Below are 13,604 nucleotides of genomic sequence, written 5' to 3' on the forward strand. Positions count from 1 at the left end.
CCCACCCCTCCTGTTTTAACCGGAGGGGTCACCACTACCCCTACATTTGCCCTCAGATAGACACCACCCCTTGTATCCCTGCCTATACCCCTGCTTGCTCTCTCCTCCCGCCCCCGTTCCTCCCTCTCGCACGTCCCGCCTCCTCCACAGTACCTGTCTCGTCTCAGCTTCTCCTTCCTGCCTCGCTGTCCTTCCCGGTAGCGTCCTCCTACCCAGCTCTCTGACCACGGCAACTGCCCTCACTGTGGGCTGAGGCCTCTTTGGTTCTGTTGAGCTCGCCACCGTCAGCGACTCCTTAGCACTTTCATCGGAAATGCGGCAGCTAGTTCTCGCCCTTGCCATCATGGTAGGAGCACAGGCTTTCAACCTGGCTCCTTCCCTGCTCTCCTCCTCGAGAGTAACTCGCAGCTCTCTTTCGCAACATCGCTTCGCCGCACCCCGCAATGCCAGGGGCCGGGTTTCGACGATCAGCATGGCGACCAAGATCCCAAAGATCATTCAGGGAGGAATGGGCGTGCAGGTGATACTGACAATGAGCGCTCTGAGCCGTTTTCTGACATGTGTCTGCTCAGGTGTCTTCTTGGGAGCTTGCCCGTGAGGTCGCAAGAGCCGGCGAGTTGGGAGTCATTTCCGGAACTGCCATGGACATGGTTCTTCTTCGCTGGATGCAGGACGGAGACCCCGGCGGCTTGTACAGGAGAGCGCTCTCGCACTTTCCTGATCAGGGAATGGTCAAGCGCTTCATGGACAAGGTGACAAGCTTCCGCTGCCTTGTGTGTGGACCTGACGGTTGCCTAGTACTACGTGGAAGGAGGAAAGGACAAGAACAAGCCATACAAGCCTCTCCAGATGTGGCAGCTCAACCCCGGACAAGAGCTTCAAGAAGCATGCGTGCTCGGAAACTTTGCCGAGGTCAGGATAAATATAGGAGGTTGCTTGGCTGACTCCATATCAGGTTTGGTTGGCCAAGCACGGCGATGACAACTCGCTTGTTGACGGTGTGGTTGGCATCAACTGCTTGACGAAGATCCAGGTAGGACGATGTTGCACTGATTGTTTTCACATGTACTTATCATCATCTCAGTTGCCGACCATCGAGTCCCTGTATGGTGCCATGCTCGCCGACGTTGACTATGTGCTCATGGGTGCCGGCATTCCCATGGTATGTTTGGTATTCTTCCTGCCTGTCTATAAGTAACGCTCCTCCTCGACAGGAAGTCCCGGGAATTCTCGACAGACTGGCTGCGAACGAGGACGCGAAGCTTTCTATCGACATCGATGGCGGAGACCCAATCAAGCACGTCTTCTCTCCCAAGGCGTTCTGGTATGTTGAGCATGCAATCGCTCTGGCATGTGTAACGAGGCGGTGCAGGGCTGCTTCTGGACACCCCGAGCTTGCCGAGAAGAAGCTCAAGAGGCCCAACTTCCTCCCCATCGTCTCCTCCGTCACTCTCGCCCAGGCCATGTTGAAGCGGGCAACCGGCGCAGGACCCACTAAGGGTATCCAGGGCTTCATCATCGAGCTTCCCAGTGCTGGTGGTCACAACGCTCCTCCCCGTGGCTTCCGATACGATGCCGTCCAGAAGTCGCACAAGCTCTCCCTCAACGAGCGCGGAGAGCCTGTCTACGGCCCCAAGGACGATATCGACCTGCCCAAGTTCAAGCAGGCGGTCGGTGACCTTCCCTTCTGGCTCGCTGGCTACTATGCCAGGCCCGAGAAGCTCAATGATGTCCTCGCCCTCGGAGGTGCTGGCATCCAGGTTGGAACTAGCTTCGCCTTCACCAAGGAGAGTGGCCTTGCCCCCGAGCCCAAGCAGGTCGTCTTGCAGCGAGTCAGCCAGGGAGACCTCCGCGTGTTCACCGACCCCGTCGCTTCCCCCACCGGCTTCCCCTTCAAGGTTTTGGAGCTCGAGGGCTCGCTCTCCGACAAGGACAAGTACCTCGCCCGTCCTCGCGTCTGCAACTTGGGATACCTCCGCACCCCCTACATGGTGGGCCTCCTCCTCCTTCCATCCCTCCACCCTTTCTCTCTTTCTTTTTCCGTCCTCCTCTCTTCTCTCCTGATCTCCTGATCCCCTTCTCTGCTGCTGCTGACAGTTGGAGCAGAGAGATGACGGCAAGGTGGGATACCGATGCGCGTCGGAGCCTGTGGACGAGTGGGTGAAGAAGGGAGGAGATCTCGCTGCGACCGAGGGGAGGAAATGCCTCTGCAACAGTCTTATGGCCAACGCTGGGCTGCCGCAGGTCAGCCCCTTCAAGAAGGAAGGAGAGAGCGAGAGGTACATTGAGGAGATTCTCATCACTGCCGGGGACGACATCAACCAGATCCGCCGCTACATGAAGCAGAACAAGGACGGGGAGTACGAGTACAGTGCAAAGGATGTCATTGATTACCTTTTGGGAAGATTCAAGGAGGAGGTAAGAAGGAGGAGGAAAGTTGACGATGAAATTGGTGCTGACTTTGTCTTGCAGTACAACGACGAGCTCAAGTTGTACCAGGATGCGCACATGGCGGAGGATGGCAACGTGAGGGACGAATTGATGTCAAAGAAGAAGGATTTGCAGAATAAGATTGCGGATGTTGATGAGCAAAGAGCCGGTCTGGCGGGCAAGTAGAGGTGAAATGAGTTCTGATCACGTATCATGTATTTTTCGCAAACAATTCGCAACTGGTGGACACTTCTAGCAGGAATATATTCGAGACCATCCATTAAACCAACAAATGTATTCCATACTTCCTCCTCTTGTGCAGCCACCTCCCATCCTGTGCTCCATTTCTCTCTTGCTCCGTCCTCTGTCCCCTTCTCCGTCCTCCATTCCTCCTTCTCCAGCCCCACTCGTTGCCAACCTTCCTTCTTCAGTTGGCACTTTCACTTCGCACCCTCCTCTTTGCTTTCTCCTCTTCTCCCTCGCTCCCTTCAGTGCGCGTCTGCCGTCCTGCTCGTGATCGTCGACGTCACCTGCGCGAGTTTGTCATCCTCCACCTCAACAACCTCCTCGACTCGACCTCGTCCAGCATCGGCGACATTATCCTACTGTGCTCCGTCAGCGTCGCCTCCACGCCTTCCCGCAGCCTTCGTTGCTCCTCGTAGAGCTGCTGGCAAGTCAAGGGGGAGCAAGGGCGGGAGCGGAGCTCTTCACCTCCGACGAGACGGCATGAGAGAACGTGAGGACGCGCAGAGTCTCGACGAGCGTCCGCAGACCATGCGCGATGACGGGGAGGAGGAGGGAGACCTTGTGGATCCTCAAGTGCTTGAAGCTCAGGTCGAGCACCTCCAGCGAGCTGGTCGCCTTGCTGGACCTGTAGACCTTGGCTTCCTCCGCGCTCATCTTGATCCCTTCCTCCTCCTCAACGATGATGACGAGCTCTCGCTCCATCTTCTCCACCTCCTGCAGGAAGGCGTCGGTCAGTGCCCTCCTCCCCTGTCCGTTGTCCTCCTCCTCCAGTGTGCTGGAGCATCGCACGATCGCCTGGGTCAGAGCATGCGATCGCAGCTGCACGTAGCGGCGGAGGAGAGCATCAAGGCACTTGCTCAGCGTACGCCTGATGGAGGCGAGAGAGTTGGAGAGGACCTGAGCCTCGTGCCCGTGGCCCCCTGCTCCCCGGAGGTCGAGGTGTGAGGAGAGGGCAGGAAAGCCGTCCTCCAGTATCCGCCGCCAGAAGCAGGCGAGCCGCAGGCTGAGCTCGGAGGAGGAGGAGGCGTGCGGGTCACCCTCGAGGAAGGAGCTGACGCAGATGGTGTCGAAAAGCCTCACCAGCTCCTCGTACGTCTCGTCGAAGATCAGCGGGCGGAGCTTCAGCATGACCTGCGTGTCGCTGGCCATGAACGCTCGGACCTTGTCCATGGCGCTGTCGCTCTGCTCAAGGAAGGAGGAGGAGGAAGAGGAGATCACATCCTTCACACTCTTGGACGAGACCTCAACCTCCCTGCGCGAGTCACTCACGCTCCTGGCGATGGCTCGCACCTGCTGCTGCACGAAGGAAGCAAGGTGCTCGAGGGTCAGCTGGACTCTCTTCTTCACGCAAATGTGCACCACTCGCTCTGCCTGTGGGAGCACGTTCCCCTCCGGCAGCACAGCCTCTACCCCTCTGACCGCGTCGTACCAGAGCTCGAGTTGGGAGAGGACGGCAGCAGCGTCCTCCGCAAGGTCCGGGTTTGCAACAGCAGCCTCCACAGCTGCGAAGTAAGACTGCAAGACCTGATGGCAGAGCTCTAGCAGATCCCTATTCATCTCCTCCTGTTCTTGCTCCTCGATCGTCCTCCCTTCCTCGCTAGCTCCATCCGCTGCCTCCTTGTCTCCTGGCTCCTGCTTCCCATCCTCCCTCTCCTTCTTGTCCTCCTTCCCTGCTGCCGGGGAGTGCAGATCCTGCTCGCCGTCGCGGGGAGCCAGGAAGAGCATCTGGTAGCTCAGCAGCATGTCCTTGACAAGATCGAGGAAGGTTCTCGACAGAACTCCCTTGAGCTCTCCTACCTGCACTTTCTCCCCGGCATGCCGCACGTTATGCTTCAGCCGCACCCTCATTACCTCCAAGAAGTCGCTCTGGACGCTCCTCTTCGTCTCCCCCAGCTGGAGCAGCAGCAGAGCGCACTCCTGCAGCTCTGGCACGAGGGCCTCGTTGGACGACAACCTGGATCGCAGGCGCTCTTGCAGCAGAACGAGGATCTCGGTCGACTCTGCTTCCACTGCCTTGAAGGAGGGCACATGCCCGTACGCCCTCAGCACGGGGAGGGCGGTCCTCCAGTACTTGACCGCCTCTGCTCCTGCATCGAGCTCCACCGCCCTCTTGAGCCTCGTGGGGAGCTCGAAGATGAAGGAGAGCTTCTTGAGGAGGCGGCGGATGCCGTTGAGCCTCTGGATCCTCACCCGCCTCTCCGCGAGGTTTGAGTTGATCTTGAAGGAGGACTCCGTGATTTCCGACACCTTGGACGCCAGCCTCTCCATTTCCCCGTCCATCCCGTCCACCTTCTCCTTCATGGCGCGAATCGTCTCGGTAGCGCTGATGAACTTGTTGTAGTTCTCGTACACAAGCATCTGCATGTCACTGTCGAGCTCCTTGATCTCGGAGGACAGCTCGTTGCTCCTCCCCACGAGGTCAGGCAGGGGCTTGCTCTTGAGCAACGAGGACACGTAGGCGTCTGCATCGAAGTTGCTCGAGTCGATGTCGCTAGCACTCGCGTCATGCCGCACTGGGAGGTCGTAGAAGCCGCTGAAGCGCTGCCTCACGCGCAGAGCCGCAGCTGACGACTTATGATGGCTCTCCATGGCGCGAGTATCACGAGGAGGAGGAGCAAGGACTAGGACGAGCAGCAGCAGCAGCAGCAGCAGCAGCAGCAGCAGCAGACCTCTCACTCTCTCCCCTGGTTCCCAGCGAGTTTCTCCTGTTTTTCCTATTTGCCCTCCTCCCCACTTTTCCCATCTGCTGCGAACCGCCTGCCACTGCCTGCGCCATGCCCCTCCCCCCCTCCCCGCCTTCCCCTCCCTCGTGTGTTGGACAGAAGATGGCAGGAGGATTGTCGAGCTTCAGAGGAGGAGGATCAGGAGGAGGAGGAGGAGGAGGAGGAGGAAGAGGAACAGGAGGAACAGGAGGGACAGGAGGAGGAGGGCGAAGATCAGTAACTTACAGTCTCGTCCTCCTCCTTCTGTCGCTGGCAGCACTTGCCTCTGTGGATATCGCTCAGGCAGCCATGAGGCACGAGGAGAGCGACTCTCCGCTCGATCGCCTGAGCGAGCTCCTGCAGGAGGCCAGGGAAGACATCCACCAGCACATGGCGGACGAGACGCCGCAAGGGGAGGAGGAAGGAGAGGAGGGGAGGAGGAGGTATGAGCGCGTGAGTTTCAACAGGTTCGATCAGAACGCTGACGGGTTCTTCAACTTCCAAGAGTACCAGAAGGCCATGATCGAGGATCTAGAGGCCAGCGGGACAGGAGGGAGCTTGAAGGAGGCCAGCGGGACAGGAGGGAGCTTGAAGGAGGCCAGCGGGACAGGAGGGAGCTTGAAGGAGGCCAGCGGGAAGTCTGCCATGGACCTGGTGGCCAAGCGCTACTTGGAGGAGCTGGCGCAACAGTTCGACCGGGAAGACGAGGACAAGGACGGCAGGATCTCCTTCGAGGAGTGGTGGAGTGCAGTCAGGAGCAGCAGGGAGGGAGAAGAAACCGAGGAGTCTCCTCCTCTTGCCCAGGGTTACGACCAGGAGGAAGAGCTCAAGTTCATCTTCCACATGATGGACGAGAATGCAGACGGGCAGCTGTCACATCCCGAGCTCGCCAAGGGGCTAGACTTGGGGGTTGGGAGGAGTGGAAGCAGCACCGAGGAGGTGATAGCGAGGATGGATGCAAACAAAGATGGGTTTGTTAACATCACTGAGTACCTCGATTCCTACGGCAGCCAATCCTCGCAGGCAGTATACGAGTTCCTGCTCAGATCCTTTCAAGCGCTGGACGAGGACTACATGATGCAAAATTTTGAACAGAGTCGACAGGAAGGGAACAAGACGGGATAGATAGCATCGTGGGATCGATGCCATGGACGAGGCTCCAGCCCATCATGCCAGGATCCTGGTTGACAACGACAGCAGCATGTAGTTCATGACATCTCCTGTCTGCTCAGATGAGCTATCAGCCATGTTAGCAGACATGTGTTTGTATGCTACCATCATGATGAAGCTGGTGAACAGACTTAAAGCTGCGCCTGCACTATCATGTCAGGCTGGGCAGCAAGGAGGACGAGGGTCACTGGAGGAGAGCTGAAAGACCGCGATGCTCCTCGGATACCTCGACCTGAGCTCGGCAAAGGTGGCGACGACCAGGACCTGAAGCATGCTTCAGTCACATGCGAGCACGTGGAGAAGCATGGAGCAAGCAGGGGGAACGACGAGGACGAGAGCGAGAGATGAAGGGCAGGAGGTGGTTCAACATCCAAGGAGACATCACCCCGAAGACAATCCTCAGCGTGACCTCGAAGACTTGAGCATGGAAATCATTTCAGCATCTCATCCGCACCCTCGGCCTGATCAGCATACCGATAGAACGAGGTCGAAGGTCCTGGGTCCCGTCGGAACTCGCCTATACAGCATATCAGCACGCCGGTTGTCCGTTAGTGCAGCTGACCCCTCTGAAGAGCCCGATGGACGAGACGGATATGGCAAACCAACTCTCTGCGTGCTCAAGTCAAGCTCGCAGGTCAGCAAGGGACTCGTGACCGAGCAGCGATATGCAGCCAGCCATCAACGCCTGCGTCCGATTGCTCACTTTCTGCACAAGACGGTTCAGCTCTGGGCTGCTGGGCGTTTTGAATCTGTTTACATAGGCGGTGATAAAAGATGTAAACGTAGGAAACAGCACTCGCGGCAGTCGGAGGAAGCTTGACTGTTTCCCAGCGTGTCATTTCCAAGAGGGTAGAAAGAAGTTCCTTGTACAATTACTGCGATGACCGAGAAGATGAGGTAGTCTTGGAGCTGAACACCTCCATGTTCCTGGTCTCCATCAGTGCACAGAAATCGATCATCACGACTCACCCTCCTAACCACGTCACGAGGCCTCTGCATGATATCCTAGTAGAACACCAGTGCGTGCAGATGTGCGACACGGACAGCGCAACGTTGCCTTGCTATGTTGATGCTTTGATTGTACTCACGTTTTCTAGTTGTACTTCTCCTTTTTCACAGCCAGCTGCCCTGCTACTTGCTGCGGCTGCGTTATTATTGCTAGCTTGCCTTGCCTTCTTCTATCCTTGAATCAACATGAGAGAGGCAAATCTTCCTTTCTCATCCATAGTCTCCTCCTCCCTCAACCACGTCCTCTTCCTCTCTCCTTCTCTTCCTCTCTCCTTCTCTTCCTCTCTCCTTCTCTTCCGCTCATGCCTGGCCTCCTCGTCGGCACCTCGTCGGCTGTGCCCATACGTCAACAAGCGGATCTTGCATTATTATTAGTTGGATGCACTCCTTCTCTATCTCTGCCGGGCCCGAGGCCACATACACTTTCTGCCAGTGATGCCGGCCCCGCTGAGGCCCTTGGGCCCGGCCGGGCCTAGCTTGACAAGTCGCCGGCTCAGTGCGAGTCACTACCTCAGCCGCCTGTAAAGGGAGGAGTCTCTGAGGCGGGTCTGGGTTTGTGCAGTTAATTTCGTCAGCTCACCGCAGCAGTTGCTTTACTCAAAGTTAAGTTAAAAGTCAGTACGAGGCAGAGGGCTTGACCCCGACACTATGTCGCCTATGGGTGACTCCTAAAAATAAAATTTCACGACAGTTTTAAATATTACTAATCTAATATTCAATTTACAGAACAACATTTGTGTAAATTTGGAATAAAGTTGACAAAGGCAACTCCGAAGCACCGCCATCGAAAATTTCCCCGAAGTCGCGGTATTACCGGGGTGGCACCTGGTATGTACGCAGATAACGCGGAAGACTGCAACCTTCATTACCACCGTACCCCTGCTTTCCCTATGAAGTACCCCTCTTTCCGTGGGCAAGTTGTCAACTTCTGTAGGGTGACGCCGTGTGACATTTGGCACCACCCTAGGTACCCTTCATGCTCAAGGTGACTTCTCAGTACCTCTCAGTACCCCCTGTACCTCCTGATTGTACCCCCTTTACCCCCTCGTTGTACTGCAACAGTACCCCATGGTTGACCACCGCAATTTCCGGTCCCGGCATTTTCCGTGGAGCGAGTCCAAGAGGACCCCTACCTCCAATACCCCAGTAATTTACTACACCCCCAGAAAAGTTTTCGACCACCCCTCCATATGATCGTAGTAAGTACTGCCATCCACCCCTCCTACCTCGATTCAAACTCTGCCACCCACCTCAGCCATAATGTAACTGATCGAAATTAACCATAATGACTACGCTAAAGCTCAAAGTACCCTACCACCAATCGACTTCTAGACACCCACCCCTATTTTTGAGCTCGGAGCCACCCACCCACCCAGCCTTGACATCTTTATAATGCACCGCCCTTCCCCGAATATGCTGACCCTGGTTCCTTACTCCCTACCCCCTTATTACAGATGAAAATGGTTTGCAAACGGGGGTACTTGGAAACATATTGAATGTTTTTTTTTTGGGGGGGGGGTACCCCTACCCTCAATGTAATAAAGCTCGACATACCTACCACAGACTTTGTCCACTTTTATGCTTCTCAAGACTCTTTAGAAGGGGTAGGGTAGTACTACCCACCCTCTAATCAGGTTCACTTCGGACCATGTATCCCAGAGCTCGGGAAATCAGCCAGATGCCTGAAGACAACATGATGAGCGCAGCGACAAGCTTGCGATGCAGGGACAGAAGTGAGGAGCCCACAGCATGTAGAGCGAGAGAAGATGTGAGAAAAAAGAAAGAGATAAATGGAAGGACAAGTTGCGCTGAAACAAACTTGGAGGATGGAAAAAACAGCAGTAAATGTTCGTTGAGATCAAAAAATTGTTGGAAGTAGGGAGAGGAGGTCGGAGGCACGATATAGTTCAACCATGCAGTAGAATATGAGAAGTTAAGATATTGCATATCCAAGTTAGGAACAACACACCTTCATGTGGGAAATGCACGAGTTGACCTGAAAAATGTATCAAGATAGTGTTGCTTTCATGCTTTGACAGAAAATGCAGATCCCAAGGCTTCGAGAACGACCTGGTTTTCTCGAGATCATGCAAGCCGATCAAATTTTGCCTCTCCCTTCGTTCCAAGAAGTGATGAGCATGCTCAAGACGTCTGAATTGATACCAGATACAATCTCCACCTTCATCAAGCCGACTGAGATTCGACTGAGTACCATTGCGCATGTGTGCCAACACCGAGACAAGCAGGAGCACGCCAGCTCCCATCGTCTCCTGAACCAATCGAACCCCGTCCTCTCCAGGCCCTCTGCCATCTACCCTGCAGCGAGCGGCGCGATCAGAGTAGTGGACTCGTTGGACTCGTCGAAGCCGTCGTACTATCGGGAGCAGAATATGAAGGTGTCTGTGGTGGGCATCGGGAGCTATCAGAGTATCATGAAAGCGAATGCGATCAAATCGAAATCCAAGAATAAGAGGGGACCGTATAGCTGCGCTGTCTCCTGTCCAGACTGTAGGAGAAAGAAGAGAGTTTGTGGGCAAGGAAAGCTGGTGAGAATGCTTGTTATGATAGCTCCTGCTCCTGCTCCTGCTCCTGCTCCTGCTCTAGTCTTCGTTTCCTGACACCTTTGCTTTCAGGGGTGTACGGGCAAGCAAGTTTTCAACCAGGTGACTGATCTAACGTCGCTCATTGAGTCAGATGTAACCTTGTGACCAGGCGTGCTTGTCATGCAAGCGGTTGAAAATCAAGTGCAACGGCCAGCACCCTCACTGCGCCAAGTTACACCAATTGCAAGAGGTTAAGATTGAAACAAAGTGACAAAACCTCGCCTCTGTGAAATATTTGTTACAAAATCATTAGGATACTAGAGTATACGCAAAGAAAACCACCTAACATCCTAATCATCATCACACTTATATACATCCAAATCTCTTAATCTTGCTTCACTGTCTGCTCTCCGCCCTAGTTGGGCTCAGTCCCTTCTTTCCCTTCCAGCGCTTTCTCCTCCTGATTGATCTTCTCTTTCCCTTCCTCCTCTTTCCCTTCCTCCCTCCCTTCCTTGACCTCCTCCTGAGAAGCTTTTCCCTGCTCGCCAGCCGCTTCCTCCTGTACAGCTGCTAGTACCTCTTCTGCCTGCCCTTCTTTCGCTTCATCATCCATTGCTTGCTCTTCCTCCTCCATAACCGGCTCGAGTTGTGACACGGAAGGGTCCACGAGCTCGTCCCCCTCGCTGGCAGCATCGAGATCCTTCTCGCTCGACGTTTCCTCCGCCCCCTGAAGGATCAGGTCATGATTTCTTCACAGCCGAAGTGAAGGCATGTACGAGAAGGGGAAGAGGAGGAAGAGGAAGAAGGAACGATTCCTAAACAGGGAGGAGGTCGAGGGAGGAGCAAGCAGATCAGAGGACAGTTACCTTCTTCCCTCCTTCGTCCATGACAATCTCGCTCAACGACTCCACGATCTTGTCCACTTCTTCGATCCTTGTCTTGATGCTTCTGACCTCCTCCGTGCTGCTCTGCATGCTCCTCCTCAGCTCCTCGAATGGCTCCACTGCCTTGGTCAAGACGTCCACCGACGCCTGCAGGGCCTGAACACGGAGCGACAGCTCTTGCCGCATGCCCTCCTGCCCGTGGAGCATTTCAACTGCCATCAGCAAGTCGTCCACCTTCCCCCTCACGGCCTCGTCCTCGCTCCTCTGCCCTGCTCTCTTCACCTCCTCCGCCATCTGCGCCAACTTCCCCCCAAGCTCCCCCATCTTCTCCTGGGCCGTGACCGTAGCGCTGCTTGTAGTCTGCAAGTTTGCAAGCGCGAGCTCGATGCGGTCTGAAAGGACATCCACCCTCCTGTCCACGTCCTCCCGGAGGTTCTGAGCTTGCACCTCATGATCCGACAGGTTCACCTCCACCTCTCGCAAGTCCTGCGACAGAGGAAGCAGCTTCAGCGTCACCGTCTCCTGCATCTCCTCCTTGATCAGCGGGGGAATTCTCCTCTCCAGCAACTCCCTCCCCAGCTCTTCCACGGAGGCGGCGGCAACGGCCTTAGCGTCCTCGATGGCAAAGCGGAGCAAGGCTTCCTGCTCCTTGACGACGAGCGAGGACACCATACCCTCCATCACGTGCCTGCACTCCTCCTCCCGAGCCAGCGCTTCTAGCTCCGTCCTAGTCACCTCCAGCACCTTACGGATCTGCTTCATGTCCTCCTCCACCTCTCGGAGCCCTTCCTCCTGCGAGGTTCTCAAGCTCCCTTCCACTTCCCCGATCATCTCCTTCACCTTCGCCACCTCCTCCTCCACCTGCCCCACCTGCTCGCCCACCTTCTTCACGCTCTCCTCTATCTCCACCCGTTGTGCTGCCATATCCTCCCTGGCCTGCTCAAACACCGCTGCCGCAGCCTCCTTCCCCTCCTCCATCCTTCTCTGCTGCTTCTCTAGCTCGACCTTGATGTCGTTCACCAGCTCCAGATGCAGAGCATGCTGCCGCTGAAACTCAGACACCAGCTCGACGTTCTGCTCATCCAGTCTGATCGCAAGCATGTCGATCCTGTACTTGACTCCCTCCTCTCCATTCACCTCCTCCTCCAGGCTCTGCACCCTGCTGGCGATCGCCTGGAGCCTCCTCCGCTCCTCCTCCTCGCTCCTGTCCACCTCCGCTCGCAAGTTTGAGTTCATCTCCTCCTGCAACGCCTGGATCGTCTGCAGGAAAGGAAGAGCGTCAGCGGCTCGTTGGCAGAGGAAGCTTCCTGTACCTTGCGAACATCCGACAGCTGCTGCTGGTTCAGATTCCTCTCCTCCTCCATCTGCCTGTGCAGCACTGTCGTGTCGCCGCGCAGCTCCGTCAGAGCATGATCCACCCTGCTCCCCACCCTGCTCGCCGCGTCCTCGATCTCCATCCTGTACTTCTGCAGGCTCTCGTCCTGGCGACTCTGATGCACTTGAAGCTCCTGGAGGAAGGAGTCAGAAAGAGGAGGAGACAAAGGAAAGTATAGAGAACGAATCATCGTGAGCAGTAAAGGAAGTAGGAAGGAAAATGTAGAGGACTGGGGGAGACAGGGGAGGAGGAGGAGAAGAGAAAAGGAGGGTTTCCTCCTTTGCCTACCTCCAACTTCTTGAGGAGGAAGTCACGAGTTTTGCTCAACTTGGCGTTCAGATCTCCAACGACTCCTCCTGATTCCGATCCTCCTCCTCCTCCTCCTCCTCCTCCTCCCCCCGCCTCGAATCTTTCGCGCTCTCCATATCCTCGGCTCTCCTTCTCGACCTGCTCGAGCCCTCGGGACCCGCTCGACGATGCGAACACTGCAGGGGCAGCATGAGCAGCAGAAGGAGAACAGCAGGTGAAGAGAAAGGGAAGGAGGGAGAACAAGAGGGAGAAGGAAAGGAAGGCGAGGAGGAGGCGGGAGAAGAATGAGGACAGGAGGGGAGAAGAGGAAAGGTTGAAGAGAGAGGGAAAGCAGAGAAGTCAAGGATAGGGGGAGGAAGGGAAGCTGCGGAGGAAGGAGCAAAGAAGACGGGAGGGAGGAAGGGACTGACAGTCTCGCTCAAGCTTCGCCATCTTCCTCTCCACCTCCTGGCATCGCTGCGACACGGTGCTGCTCCACACGTCTGCCGCCGCCCTCCCCTCGTGAACGCTCTCCTCAAGCTGATCGATTCTCCTCCCGCTCCTCTCCGACGCCCTCGCCAGCTCCTCCTTCACACGCTCCAGGCTCATGTTGACCCTCCGCTCCCCTTCCTCCGCCGCCTCCTCCACGCTCTTGATCCTGCTCTCCACCTGCCTGCTGCTGCCTCTGCTCTCCGTCCTCGCCGCCTTGAGGTCATGGTCCAGCTGGGAGATCCTGTCGCTCTGCAGCTCGAGCTCCCTCCTCAAGCTACTCGCCAGCGACCCCACGGCCTCTTGCATGCTCGCCTGCCGAGAGTCAGAGCGAGGAGAGGGAGGGGAGGAAGAGGTGAAGGCGGAGAACAAGGAAGGAAGAGACGAAGGGAATGAGCAACGGGTGGCAGGTAGGAAGAAGGAGACGAGAGGAGGGAAAGGTCAGTAGCGTACACCGTGCTGTAAAGCC

At 56.2% G+C, this 13,604-nt stretch overlaps 6 protein-coding genes across 6 annotated transcripts in view; 3 read left to right on the forward strand and 3 right to left on the reverse strand.

The window, feature by feature from the left end:
- Positions 1 to 472: 472 nt before the first annotated feature.
- On the forward strand, positions 473 to 2,616 carry GUITHDRAFT_108103 (hypothetical protein; the record flags this gene model as incomplete). Its single annotated transcript, XM_005832991.1, has 9 exons — positions 473 to 520; positions 573 to 752; positions 799 to 912; positions 956 to 1,033; positions 1,085 to 1,162; positions 1,215 to 1,324; positions 1,373 to 1,991; positions 2,107 to 2,418; positions 2,473 to 2,616. 9 exons carry the CDS (start codon positions 473 to 475, stop codon positions 2,614 to 2,616), a joined length of 1,683 nt encoding a protein of 560 aa, XP_005833048.1.
- On the reverse strand, positions 1,678 to 5,358 carry ANG2. The gene is made up of 6 exons (XM_005833086.1): positions 3,946 to 5,358; positions 3,142 to 3,807; positions 3,008 to 3,094; positions 2,473 to 2,960; positions 2,107 to 2,418; positions 1,678 to 1,991 (listed from the first exon to the last, which is right to left on the reverse strand). Exons 1-4 carry the CDS (start codon positions 5,263 to 5,265, stop codon positions 2,919 to 2,921), a joined length of 2,115 nt encoding a protein of 704 aa, XP_005833143.1. The 5' UTR covers positions 5,266 to 5,358; the 3' UTR covers positions 1,678 to 1,991; positions 2,107 to 2,418; positions 2,473 to 2,918.
- A 329-nt stretch (positions 5,359 to 5,687) lies between these two features.
- GUITHDRAFT_138545 (hypothetical protein) lies at positions 5,688 to 6,503 on the forward strand (the record flags this gene model as incomplete). Its single annotated transcript, XM_005832992.1, has 1 exon — positions 5,688 to 6,503. The coding sequence occupies one exon, from the start codon at positions 5,688 to 5,690 to the stop codon at positions 6,501 to 6,503; it is 816 nt and encodes a 271-aa protein (XP_005833049.1).
- A 42-nt stretch (positions 6,504 to 6,545) lies between these two features.
- On the reverse strand, positions 6,546 to 7,227 carry GUITHDRAFT_108106 (hypothetical protein; the record flags this gene model as incomplete). The annotated part of the gene is made up of 7 exons (XM_005832993.1): positions 6,546 to 6,602; positions 6,654 to 6,691; positions 6,737 to 6,812; positions 6,934 to 6,965; positions 7,023 to 7,065; positions 7,111 to 7,157; positions 7,203 to 7,227. The coding sequence occupies 7 exons, from the start codon at positions 7,225 to 7,227 to the stop codon at positions 6,546 to 6,548; spliced, it is 318 nt and encodes a 105-aa protein (XP_005833050.1).
- Positions 7,228 to 9,598: 2,371 nt separating this feature from the next.
- Positions 9,599 to 10,370, forward strand: GUITHDRAFT_108107 (hypothetical protein; the record flags this gene model as incomplete). Its single annotated transcript, XM_005832994.1, has 3 exons — positions 9,599 to 10,102; positions 10,190 to 10,219; positions 10,269 to 10,370. 3 exons carry the CDS (start codon positions 9,599 to 9,601, stop codon positions 10,368 to 10,370), a joined length of 636 nt encoding a protein of 211 aa, XP_005833051.1.
- A 144-nt stretch (positions 10,371 to 10,514) lies between these two features.
- Positions 10,515 to 13,604, reverse strand: part of GUITHDRAFT_108108 (hypothetical protein) — a gene marked incomplete at both ends in the record, with an annotated part of 4,978 nt that continues 1,888 nt past the window's right edge. Inside the window, 5 exons of the mRNA XM_005832995.1 lie at positions 10,515 to 10,826; positions 10,966 to 12,243; positions 12,297 to 12,491; positions 12,647 to 12,843; positions 13,078 to 13,450. Coding sequence (XP_005833052.1) covers positions 10,515 to 10,826; positions 10,966 to 12,243; positions 12,297 to 12,491; positions 12,647 to 12,843; positions 13,078 to 13,450 — 2,355 coding nt within the window. The remainder of the gene's footprint in view (positions 10,827 to 10,965; positions 12,244 to 12,296; positions 12,492 to 12,646; positions 12,844 to 13,077; positions 13,451 to 13,604) is intronic.

Source organism: Guillardia theta, assembly GCF_000315625.1.
Source record: "Guillardia theta CCMP2712 unplaced genomic scaffold GUITHscaffold_32, whole genome shotgun sequence".
NCBI classification, from domain to species: domain Eukaryota; class Cryptophyceae; order Pyrenomonadales; family Geminigeraceae; genus Guillardia; species Guillardia theta.